Source organism: Anthonomus grandis, chromosome 6 (genome assembly GCF_022605725.1).
Source record: "Anthonomus grandis grandis chromosome 6, icAntGran1.3, whole genome shotgun sequence".
NCBI classification, from domain to species: Eukaryota; Metazoa; Arthropoda; class Insecta; order Coleoptera; family Curculionidae; genus Anthonomus; species Anthonomus grandis.
In genome coordinates, this window is record NC_065551.1 from 20,578,276 (window position 1) to 20,592,109 (window position 13,834).

Here is a 13,834-nt window from a genome sequence, read left to right on the forward strand (position 1 = left end):
TATGGGATTCTGGTATAGGGTAATATTTAAAAAACGGACATAAGATCGCTAGATATTGTCCAAAAATGTCTATTGAGATAGATCTATGATAATTGAAAAAACGAGATACGCTTAAGATCATTAGTCACACCTACTCTACTCGATCAATGGCTTTGACTGGTTCGTTGCCAAAGATAAATACAACTTTGGGACAGCGTTTTTGTCTATTTTTGAGCCTTAATATTCATGCTGAACTACCTGTCACAATTTAAAAAAATAATTTAATTGAACTTTTTAAAATAAAATTAACAATAATAATAATAATAAATCATTTTATTGTTCCAATTAATTATAACAATTTTGCAAATACAAAACAAATATATAAATGAAACAAATGGCCTTGATAGTCAGCTTCTCTCCAAAAGGAGAGGCTGTTAAAGCCGTAGACAAATTCTAAGCCGTACTTACATTTAGTTACCTTACCTAAGCCTAATAAAACCCAATACATTAATGAAGTTAGATGACTCGGTCCATTATGTTAAGCGGTACAGAGCTCTGGTCAGAAAAAAATAAAAGAAAATTGTATGTATATAATATCTTATTTTCTCCTGAAATGCATATAAATACCCATAAAAACTCATTGAGAACAAACACTGAGAAGCCGCTGTCTGATCCATCTTTTGAAACAGGATAAAGATGTGTTAAAATGAGCAACTTGAAATTTATTTACGGTTGACGCTATGTTATAAGAGAATCCTCTTTTAAAAAGTTCCTTATTGTGCTTGGGGATCGTAAGGATGTGTATTCTACGTATATTTATATTATGAACATCAGTTCTGTAAACAATTTTTCTACTGAGATAGATAGGACACTGAAATTTAATGATGTTATAAAACAGACAAGATGAGTGCAGTACACGCCTGTTGAACATTGACAACCAGCTAAGTTCTTTAAGCTTATGTGATACGTGTTGTCCACGTCTTATGCCACATATAAAACGTATGCATGAGTTTTGAACCTTTTGCACTCTCCGGACCTGTGTTATATGCAGAAAAGGACCATAAACACTATCCGCGAAGTTAAAGTGTGATAGTACGAGTGCGTCACATAGTTCAATTTTGGTTTTCTTTTCTAAGTAATGCCTGAGGAAAAAGAGATTTAAGGGCGCAGTAGGATTTTTTAATACAAGCTGTTATATGTTCGGTAAATTTAAGTTTAGTGTCACAAATTAAACCCAGGTTTTTAGCGGAATTTTTAAAAGAAGTATTAGCGTTTCCGATACTTAGATCCAACTGACTCAAGATATTTTCACGTAGTTTATCATTACAAAATAATAAAGCCACCGATTTCAAGGGGTTCAACCTCAGCATGTGACCCTCGGACACCTCACAGAAAGTTAAAATTAAAAGAATAAATCATGACTAAGCCAAGAAAATGCATTGAAAATATAATTTATTTTAGAAATGTGGGAATGGAATAAATAAAACAACAAAAAATATTTTGATCTTAAGAATGTGATTATGAATGTTTCGATAAATGTTGCTTCCAAATTTAGAATTTGCTTTAACAAATATTTAGATTTGCTTTTTATTACAAGTAGTAACCTGCTGCTTCTGTATTTTTTTTGTTTACTTTTACTTCTAAATATTAGAAGCAAAAGTAAGGATTTTTAATGTTTATTTGCTTTCATTATATAAGTAAACATATTTATTATTTACTTATATTTAATTCTTTAAAACTTCTATTAAACAAATTACAAAAGTGAACCTATTTAAGGACAAAAAATTGCATTTTCTTCGGATTTGCATAAAAGTATGTCTTGTTTACATATACTACAACTGGCGCAAAACGCCTTAAAAAAATATTTTCCACAGCAGGACTTGATGGCACAATGCACATTCCAAAATTCGATATTAACGGCCCAGTAGCTTCGGCGACTAAAAACCTTTAAAAAGGTTTAATATCATAGCAGAGAAAAACAAACCACCTGTGGTTTGTTTTTCTCTGATCATAGTACCGTTCGGTTTAGTGCTAAAGTGATTTTGTGTCTAACTTATTTAAGCCTTTATGTTTAAAACAATATTTAGGGAATCTAAAATATATTTTTAAAAGAAAAAATATGAGTTTTTGTATTGGAAGGTTTTAATTAAAATAGTTATTCTAAAATAATGGAGTAGGCCTTAATGCCTAATTAGCAACAAAGGGTGTTAAAATAAAAATATCATATTATATATTGTTTCGATAAAAGGGTCTTAAAATACCTTTAAATTAATTAAAAATTCATTTATTAGACCTGAACATAAATTATATTAAAAAAAAAATCATCGATTTTGCTTCAAATTGACTTTTAATTTAAATTTAGTCATAACAACCTTTGAAAATGCAATTTTAATTTCTAATTACGTTTTAAAATTAAATGGCCGTTTTCAATCAAGTTAGCTGTAAACATGACGTCGTAGTATAGTAGGCTTCAACACAACTTTGGTTGTAAGACATCTAAAAAATATGCTACATTTAAACAATGGTCTGCCAAACAACTAAGTTTAGATCCCAAAAAGCAACCGATGTTGCAAAACTGTTGCTGCATGCATCCGGTATGATTATACTGCAAAATCGTATTTATTACTTTGAAGATGAGTTATTCCAAAAAGTTTGTGATTGCACAAATGCAAGGTACATTGAACTTAAAGGAGTATCTCTTAAATTGACTCTTAATGAGATTAAATTTTTTTTTGGAATAGTTTGTTTGATGTCCTGTCTTAAATATCCCAAAATCAGAATGTACTGGGCAAAAACCACTACAGTTTCAGCTATTGCAGATATAATGACTCGAGATAGATTTTTTGCTATAAGAAGATGACGAAAAATTGGAACAAATACTAAAAATCATTGGAAATGATGACTCTGACATTGAAATGTCTGATGATGAAGAAGAAATTTAAACTATGGATGATTTAATGGGGAGAGAAGAAGAAATAATTAATGAAGAACTAGTAAGCAGCAGTGAGGAGGATTTGCACCTCCAAATTTTGAAGGCCCTTCTAATGAATGCAGCGCAGAGCTCCGGTATGATTATACTGCAAAATCGTATTTATTACTTTGAAGATGAGTTATTCCAAAAAGTTTGTGATTGCACAAATGCAAGGTACATTGAACTTAAAGGAGTATCTCTTAAATTGACTCTTAATGAGATTAAAATTTTTTTTGGAATAGTTTGTTTGATGTCCTGTCTTAAACATCCTAAAATCAGAATGTACTGGGCAAAAACCACTACAGTTTCAGCTATTGCAGATACAATGACTCGAGATAGATTTTTTGCTATAAGAAGTAACCTTAAAATCGTCATTGATGGCAGCATCGCTGAAGAGGTACGCAGGTCTGACAAATTTTGGAAAGTACGTCCTATTATAAAAGCAGTATGGCAGGGGTGTTTGCAGATATCTGGAGAGAAAGTGGTTGCTGTAGATGAACAGATGATCCCATTTACAGGGACTTGTAAAATGAAGCAGTTTGTTAGAGGAAAGCCAAATCTAGAGGGCTTGAAAAATTTTGTTGTTGCTGCCACTGATGGTCTTGTCGTAAACTTTGAATTATATCAAGGAAAAGATATTTTTCCAGATGATTCTGTAAAACGACTTGGTGTTGGACCTTCTGCTGTTGTTCTCGAATATCTTCCTCAACAAGAGAAATATTGTACTGGAACCATTATGAAATCTCGTGTACCAGCGGCAGCAAATTTAACTTCGGAAAAAATGATGGCCAAGATAGGTAGAGGCAGCTCGAAACAAATTGTAAGACAAGATGGCGAAATAGTAGTTGTACAATGATATGATCTGAAATCTGTACTTTTGGCATCTACTGCTCTAGGAATTCAACCTAGCGATGAGATTCAGGTTAAAAGACCTTACGTTGTTGTTAAATTCAACGATTGTATGGGAGGAATAGACTTGATAGACCGAATGATTAGCTATTATTGAATTCGAGCCAGATCAAAAAAATGCACTGTAAGGGTTATTTTCCATTTCTTTGATCTGGCAATGGCTAACTCATGGATTTTTTTATCGAAAAGATAAAAAAATATTTAAAATCCCTCCACGTAAAATACAACATTATTTAGATTCTAAAATCGAAATTGCCACTCAACTTTTGACAAATACACCCAACCCACAAAGTGAATCCCAAGAAAACGTCCGAGGTATAAGTACTAGAAGAAATCCTGAGGGAAATATCTTTGTCGATTCACCGTCATCGTCATTAGACACCGAAAGAAAACGAAAGCAACACTTTCCAGAAATTGCCACAGACTTAAAAAATTCGGTTAGATGTAAAAATGACTCTTGTGCCAAAAAAACAAGTTTTTTTGTAATACATGCAACACATTTTTGTGCATTACTGGCAACAAAAACTGTTTCATGGAGTTTCATAGCAAATAAATTTAAGTTTACATTTATTTTTTGCGTTTTTATAGGTTTAGACTGAAATGTTATTGAAAAAAAAATCATATATTAGAAATTTTTGTTTAGGTTAAGACCCAATGTCCATTTTAATGGACGTCATGTATCTGTCAAAGTAAGAAAAAAAATAACAAAAGTTATTAGTAAACAATGTTTATTTATGTATTTTTTATTATATTTAAAAGCCTCACAACCCTAACTTAACAAAAACATGTCCGAGTCCCAGGAGGATATCAGTCCTTAAATTAAATACAAATTCGCAAAAAGTGGGAGAAAAGGAGAAGAAGGTCGTGCTAAGCTGTGAACTGAGTAGCAGCAATTTTTTGGCAAGACTCGATTGATCGATAAGTGTCGACACCGTTTTTACGCGTGTGTATTTTTTGGTACGTGTCTACTACTCCCATCTCAATGACATCGCTTAAGGTCATTTGACGTCATCTTGCTGCCTGGCTAAGGCTATATGCACATATGTATATGTTCTGTATGTACGATGTATATATCGAAGGTGTAGATATAAGCAGGCGACGGTAATGTTCACAAAATATACACATATAATATTTATACTTGAACATATGAAAGTTAAGTTGATCTCATAAGGGGTCAATATTTGATACGTGATAAAAAGATTTGTCAAACTAATTTGCAAATACTTCTGGCATGCACGCAAACAACAACAAGCGACGTTGCCGCGAAAAATTTATACCTTGAATTATCTGCCATTCAAATCCTCCCTGATTTAGATCTATGATCGGTCTATTTTCAACAAGACAGATATCTTGCTCATAATACGTTTGTTATGTTAAATGAAAAGATTTTTTAATAATAAACCGTCTAATGAGTGAGTGGAACTGGCGATATGAAATAACCTCCCAGTACTTCAGATTTGCCCCCAAATGATTTTTATTTTTATGCGGTTTATGCGGGAGATGATTTACAAACACGAATTTAGTGAGCCAGCCAATTTAAAATAGTTGCGAGAGAAAATTGTTGAGTTTGCCAATTCCATCTCGCTAGAAACTCTTTGGTGCGAAATTTGTACTTTTTGATAGGGTTACTTTTTGTTTAGCAAAAGAAGGGGGTCTGTTTAAGCTTTTTATTTAAGGAGTTAATTTTTAGCTTTATTTTTATTAGAATAACGCTATAATCTTGAGAATCGTAATCTAATAATAAACAAAAGATTAAAATTCTAAAGTGGCTAGTATACTGTATGTATATGTAAGTATAGAGCCTGCATCAGGAAAATATTTTTGAAATGTCCAAACTTTCGCGTAATATTTTGCAAGATAATTGTATTGCAAGTAATACAGTAACACCCATCAAAGTCAGACGCTTACTAACGTCGTACTGAAAAATAACAATGTAGCACGCAAGAATCAGAGCGCCCAAAATCATGCGTGCGCATTGCCATAAGTACCTCTTTGTGCGTAATGATTGATTCTCCAACCTGTATACTAAAGCATTTTTAGTGCAAGTTTGTCTATACGCGAAATTCCATTCCAAAAAAGAAATTTATTGGAATATAATTAGAAATTAATTTCACTAAACCATACTTTAATATCGTTATATGTATTTACAATGCAATAATTGCGGTGCTCACTTGGTTACTACTGATTATCATTTCATTTTTGAATTCTCTCAGAAAACACCCTTTTTAAAAATGTATATATATATATATACATTTTTATATATATAAATCATTCTAATAATTTTTTTTATATTGGTTTAACCAGAATGTGCTTCGAATACATTTTCCTCTAGAATTAATAAATAAAACAAATAAATTTCCAATTACTAATTTATTCCACAAACTAACTTTACACATCTACACAGAAAATGTGCTACACTTAGTGCATTTAATTTTTATTAAAAATAATCACAGCAATAATAACTTACCAACATTTACGATTTACAGCTATATACTCTTAATTTTATATTTTACAGTGTGTGCACGCAGCGCCTCCTCAGACAATTCTTGTAATTTTTCTTTAAAATGTAATAATATTTATCTGTATATCTAAGAATCAATATACATACATAACATGGATAATTATTATGCCAGAGCGGCAGTATATTGCCAATAAATGTACATTTCATAATAACAAAAATACAGGATTGTGAAGTTTTAAAACATTATTGCTATATATATAACTAAATATTGCAGCAATATACAGGAAATAATGAGATTTTTGCGCTGATAAATATTTACATAAGAAATTTTTTTGAAACAATCTATTTATTGCAGTATGGTCATAAAGACACACCCTACCAAAAAATTCATTCATTGCTTATCCATTGCTTCTGATAATAAGTTTAATAACATGCCTTAATTGGTAATTTGTACATTAATTCACATTAATATAGTTACTATTTCACAAGTATATAAAACTCATTTACAGGATACATTTTTTTTATTTACAACATATATACAATAGTTATATAGTGTTTTTTTTAGATTTGGGAACCCTGCTTTCTTTGTTTTATTTGCATTAAAATAAAATAATGTACAATAGAAAGTTTTTTTTTTATTTTACTTGATGCAATGTTGTTGGGTCTTTGGGTATTCTATTTTTAAGATATTAAAAACTTGAGAGGAATAGAAGTGGAAATAAAAAAGAAGTAAGAAGAATCATATTTATTGAAAATTGGAGTTAAGAATGAAAAGTTACTTAAAGGTCTACGATATTGGCTTTTTTGAATTTTTCCAGTCGAACACACATGAAATATAACTGAAAAGTATCAAATCTGAGTTTCTTTGAAAAAATCTTATTTAAAAAGAAAAAAATTAGAAGAATTCTTTTATCAGTTTTTTTGAAACTACTATTTTTTATGTAATAAAATACAAATTAGGTGTTTTGTGCCGGAAAATGCCATTTTGACCATCTTTCTAAAAATTATTCCTTTGTATGCCTTCTTCTATTTTTTGATAAATTAAGGGTTACATGTGATACTAATTTTTCCAAGTTTTGAAACAAAAAGTTAAGTTACAACCGATTTATAAACGATCGTTCCGTTCGACGTAATAGGTCTGATGATTGTTTTTTCAAACTTTACACATGGATGTTAACTTGCCCATTAAATACGAACGTTCAAAATAAATTAACTGATTTCTTAGATAATAACGCCAAACATGTATCTGTATATTAATTATTTTTTTACCAACATCGTAAAAGGGTCAATTTATAAACTTGCCGATCACACCGCATAATTTCTTATGACGTAGTATAAACTAAAACAAAAAAATTACTTTATACTATTACTGCCCATTAAAATATTAAAGGTGAACATGTAGGTAATACCTCTTTCCAAGTTTTGAAATATAAAGTGAACTTTTTGTGGGACAAAAATAATTGACCCAATTTACAACCGATTTATAAGTGCCCTTCTGTTGGACGTAATAGGCAAACCTCTGATGATCGTATTTTTATTAAAATTGTTATTAATAATTGATTTTTATATAATAACTTTACGAATGGATGTTCAAATGCCCATTAAATGCGAACATTCAAACTCTGATATCTGCTCCTTTAAAAATTAAAAGCTAACATCTAACATCTTTCCAAGTTTTCTTTTCTTTTTATGTGAAAAATATAACCTTCTGTTCCATTTGACGTAATAGGCAACATGTGATGATCGTTTTTTAGCTAAAATGTTTATTAATAACTGCTCTTCAAACTTTACAAATAGATGTTAAAATGCCGGGAATGAATGGTTGGAGAAGCATAAAGGAAAAGAAAAGGCAGCCTTTTGAGAGAACTGATGATAGATAGACCGGCTTTGGATCACTAGTTCTTTTATTTTATTCGCGACGGTACTTTATACTGACGGTACGTTAGTTTACTCGTTTATTTAGTGTAATTGTGTGTAATTCGTGTTTATTTGTCAATATAGTAATTAAGAGTGTGCTTTCACGAATTACGAGTTTTACCTATAACGAACATGTCCGCCGAAAATAATAATACTGACTCTCCGACATCAGAAGTGGGACTAACCAGTCCACAATTGGCTGAAAATATCCTGACGAAACAGCCTAAAACGCAGACAAATATTCCAAGTAGTCAAGTGGAGTTGCTACTTAGAAAAATGATTGAAATGCAGAGTAAAATCAAAAATTGCAGATCCGGAAGGCTGGTGCTGTTTGTTAAAATGCAAATGTTATCTGGCATTACGCTGGTGATTAGTTTATCATGTGCGTTAAAAGGAGATACAGCGGATTGGCTTATTCGTTCTAGACCTTTAGGTAAAACTTGGGCAGATATTCGCACAGAATTTTTATGGATATGTTCGAGGAAGCAGTTCTTGGACATCAGAGTGTTCCTAGCAATACAACGCTTTTGGACGAAGGACTGCACGTTTTACGCCTAGCAATGCACTTAATAAAGTCTTGTGAAAACGTAGAGGCCTTAGCAACATTGTTTGCATGTCATGTTGTGGCAAACAGATCTGAATCGGTTCGTAAGCAATTGCAGGCGGACATACCAAAAGATCTAAAGAGTTTTTGCGTTGCATTAAGGGGCTCTACAGGTAAGCGGCCGGCGCTATTTTCAACTGATCATCATATTAGTTCGAAGCGTCATGCCCTTACTCAGCCAAACAAGAAGGAACAATCATCATTTCTGGGCAAGTGTCGTGTTTGTGGCAAAATTGGACATAAGGCTTATCAGTGCAAAATGAATGTGGCTAGTGATCTGTAATCTGTGAATAGGCGGGTAGTGCACGATAGCAAAATCGTAAAGTCTGTTACGTGTTTTACTTGTGGAAAACCAGGACATATTGCAACCAGTTGTCCTGATAAAGAGAAGCAAGCTTCGACTAGCGAATCTCGATATGAATAAAGGTGAGTCAACTTGGTTGAGCGTGATGTATAGTGAAGATAGCTGAGGTTATCTAATACTTGATAGCTGTTGCGATAGCTAGGTCAAGTGTGAAAGTAGTAAAGATAGTTGCGGCTATCTGTTACTGAGAATAGCTGGTGAGGTAGCTAGATGAGAAGTCTAAAGATGACTGCGGTTTTCTGGGGCTTAACAGCTGCTGCGGTAGCTTGGTTGAGCGTGATATATAGTAAAGATAACTGAGGTTATCTGTTACTTAAAAACTGCTGCGGTAGTTTTTGGCTTCAATACATAGTGTATTAAAAAAAAAATTTAGAAGAAGTATTACTGCGGTAATCTTCTTGGTGCATTATGATTCATCATCAACAAATCAAGTGCGGTGACTTGTTCTTTGTGTTACGAGGGTAACAAGGTGTTTAAGAACGAAAGTTGAGTAAAGAATGGTTGAAATGTAAAAAGTATTTGTTTATGTAATTTGTTTGACTTGTCGGGATGGACAAGCGGTTTTTCTTATTTAATAGTTGTTTGGGTTGTTCCAGGTGGAACAATGGCCTAGCGTACGAGGACGTGCGATATGTCAGTCTGGCCGTGTCGGCTATACGTATTTTTCTAAGAATATTAAGATAAGGATTTGTTTTGATTAGTAATAGGCTTGGTATTAAGTTACTGTCACCGATCGGCGGTACCGCCGTCCATTAATTATTTTTATGAGTCTGGGTTCATGTTGATTTTTAGTGAAGTTTATTTAGAAATAAAATAAAGGACATGACTCAATATCTTTTAAGAGATATCGAGAGAGTGGAACGAAGCCGGGAATGAATGCTTGGAGAAGCATAAAGGAAAAGAAAAGGCAGTCTTTTGAGAGAACTGATGATAGATAGACCGGCTTCGGATCACTAGTTCTTTTATTTTATTCGCGACGGTACTTTATACTGACGGTACGTTAGTTTACTCGTTTATTTAGTGTAATTGTGTGTAATTCGTATTTATTTGTCAATAAAGTAATTAAGAGTGGGCTTTCACGAATTACGAGTTTTACTTATAACAAACATGTCCGCCGAAAATAATAATACTGAGTCTCCGACATATATTATTATAGATTTAATTTTAACATTGTCAATAAAAAAGTTGTTTGTCTCAAAAAAACCTACAAAATTCATTTAAAAAGTTTTTTTGGCCGATAAACCGTTCCTTAGTTATAGCGTCTACAATTACGACCATTTTGCTTTGTATGAATAAAATCAAATTTTTTCATACTCAAAATATTTAAAAATGTTCTTTTATATTTACAATAAGAAAAAATATTTTCAATTTTAAAATTAAAAATAATAATAATTAACAATAATAAGAAAATGAAAAATATTATATGATTATTTAAGAAAATAGTATATGAATATTAACTTCATTGGTCAAAAAAGATATAAAAAAATTTTCATGCGCAGTCGTATAACATTTATAATTAAAAAAAATTATAAATTATTTTGTTAGAATATTCCTTATTGATAAACTGTGAAAGAATTCGAAGTTGTTTCTTTCATGATAATCTTCGTTTAAAATGTTTTGTACTTACATTAATCCTTGTTCTGTCAGCTTGTTGCGCTTATCACTATTATGTGGTTATAATTACAGTGAAATTAACTGTCATTACTTATTAATTCATGTTTATTAATTAAAGTTGTTTGTAATTCTTTTTTTTGTAAATTTTTTAGATGAATTTTGTAGGTACTTTGGCGCCATCTATTTTTTGTAATTTTTATCGCAGCAAATGAACTCAATGAGAAGACTTGCAGAGAATAATTTTTTGTCCTTACAAATTTTTCCGAAAACCTACCATTCTCGAGCTAAGTGAAATCCAAAAAACTTTTGAGTTTTTTCAAAAATCCGGTACGCGTCGAGGTCACAAATTTCAAGTTAAGCTTTTTGAATGCTCTTTTAAAGATTTCTGCAAAAAAAAGTGTGTAGGTACATTTTCGTCAAAACGGCTTTTTTTTTTTCGACAGATTTACTGTACTTAAGTAACTAATTTCTTGGACGCCAACGTCAAACAAGTATCCACGTATTAACAATTTTTTTACCATACAAACATCGTAAAAGGTTGATTTATAAATTTCATAGTGACGCCGCATAATTTTCAACATACTAGTAAAAATCATAATTACTTTATATATGCTTATTTCAAAATTAAAGTTTGACATTCTTCCAAGTTTGAAACAAAAAGTTAACTATATCTGTGAAAAATATAACTAAGGTCGATTTTTAAATGATATGGTATTTATTGGTATTTTTAGATGAACCCATTCTAGTATCTCCTTCCAGTTTTTCACGGCCAGCAAATGTTGTTCTTGGGTGCGGAAAACAAGCTTTAACTCTCCGCACTTGCATTTGCTGCTGACGGTTAATACATTGAATTCCGCACTCAAAAAGTTCAATTGCCGGGCGTGTATAATACATTAAAATGGCCAGGATTTAAGACTAATAATTTGACTGTTAATTAAATCAGAAATATAGTAAATAATTATTGGGAATCGTGAACGACATCTTCTAATTTAGTTTTTAAGTTGCATCGTTAAGTTTATAAATACATCTTTTAAGTCACAACGAGCAGTAAAAGGCTATTTTAAGTTCGAATCCAAGATCTAAAATTGTTAACAGAAGTCTATTATGTGCGTTTAACCTTTAACAATTGTTTAGAACAGTGAACGACATTGTCAAGTTCATACATGTACCGTCGAACTAATTTTAAGTAAAAGTTCGAATTTATAAGCTTATCAGTTAAGTTATAATCGCGGACAAAGTCATGTTAAATGCTAGCTTAAGGGTAAACGCTTGACGTGGAGGCTATAAGTTCACATTATTAAATTTATTAAGAAACCGGGAACGGCATTGTTACATTTATAAATCGATCCTTAATGAGTTGGTTTCGTGGTTCATAGTAAATTTTAAATCTTTTACAATTTCATACTCCCATCACTTGAAAAAAAAATTATCAATAACATTGCATCAGCTTCTCAAACCTATTCACTCTGAACCCACACTCAGTTTAAACATTTTTTTCGAACAACTCGACACCTACATCACTTTATACAACAATCAACCGAAGAACCACTTTAAGAACTTTCTTGCTCTGGCGGCGTACCACTTTGAATGGGCATTTCGGTACTGACGGCGGGTGGTGACAATATCGGCCCGGCGGGATGGTGCAACTGGGTTTCCTGATGCATCAGCAAACTAGTTGCTGTGGGAAACCCAAATAGTTGAGATCACTGAATCCGAGGCCAGTAGTTGGTCGCGAGTTCGGCGGCTTGCGAGGGAATTTGAACTGGAACGGATACTCCTGCTGATATCACACCTGAAACAAGAAGAAAAGTATTATATACCTATAAGAAGGAGTCATTAATATTTAGCAATGGTAAGGGCAGATTTGCACAAAGGGCAGGGACAGACTCGTCTCGTCTTGGTAACATAATTAGAACCGGAAAGTTAATCCGGTGTTTAAAAAAGGTGATCCTAATAGAATTGAGAACTACAGGTCCATTTGCGTTTTAAGTAGGTAGCTTCTCCAAAATATTTGAAAAGCTTATGCATGATCGATTAGTACGGTTTCTTGATAAATATAATATTCTACATTCTTCGCAACATGGTTTTCGAAAAAATATCTCTATTGAAACAGCTTCTCTTGAATTAATTCAGTATGTCTGGAGTAATATTGGAAAAAGATTGAATGTAGTGGCTTTTCTGTTTGACCTATCTCGAGCTTTTGAAACGATTAGCCCGATTTTTATTAAGCATAAATTAGAGAGAGTAGGAGTGCGAGGTAGAGTATTGAGTTGGGTTATATCATATATGACCGACAGATCCTTAGTTGTAAAAGTGGGTGATGATTTCTTAAGTCAGTATAACTGCGAACTTGGAACTCCACAGGGTGGCACTTTGGGGCCGTTGCTTCTCCTGCTATATGTTAACGATCTCTCAGAATTCATTGGCGAAGTTAAATTGTTCATGTACGCAGACGATACTACTATTGTAGTTACAGGAGAAAGTATGGAGGAAATCGAATTCAAAGCCTGTTTTATTATAAAAAAGTTTAACCATTGGTGTGAGGTAAATCAACTTCTAAGAAATTTGGAAAAGACTAAATGCATAGGTTTCTCAAATAATGTGTTGGAGGCTCAGAGTTTTTCTGTCGTTTTGGATACTTTTTCAATTGTCTGCGAATCGTCAGTAAATTTTCTGGGATGCATAAAAGACCAACACCTATCTTTTCTTTCACAAACTGACGAGATATGCAGCAAACTATCTAGAGTGTATTTTTCATTGTTTAACCTTAAAAGGCATCTAGGAATGAAGGGTCTACTGAGTGTATACGAGGGTGGTCCCAGAAATACCAGGCCTGACCTAGAAAGAGATGTCGGTAGTAGTTTGAAAAATATCAGTGTATTAGAAAGTATATAATTTATAAAGCATATGTTTTAAGTTTGAAGACGCCACGTTGTTTAGTATTTGTTTGGCAGCCATCAATAGTGAACGTTTTCAGTGAATTTGTGAAAATGGAAAAAACTGGTCATCGTTCAT

General features: G+C 32.4%; 1 protein-coding gene across 2 annotated transcripts in view; it reads right to left on the reverse strand.

Annotated features, from left to right (window-relative positions):
- Window positions 1-10,657: 10,657 nt before the first annotated feature.
- Window positions 10,658-13,834, reverse strand: part of LOC126737234 (paired box protein Pax-6) — a 115,193-nt gene continuing 112,016 nt past the window's right edge. For both annotated transcript variants that reach the window (XM_050442019.1, XM_050442020.1), the window contains one exon: window positions 10,658-12,611. In XM_050442019.1, coding sequence (XP_050297976.1) covers window positions 12,523-12,611 — 89 coding nt within the window. In that variant the 3' untranslated portion in view covers window positions 10,658-12,522. The remainder of the gene's footprint in view (window positions 12,612-13,834) is intronic.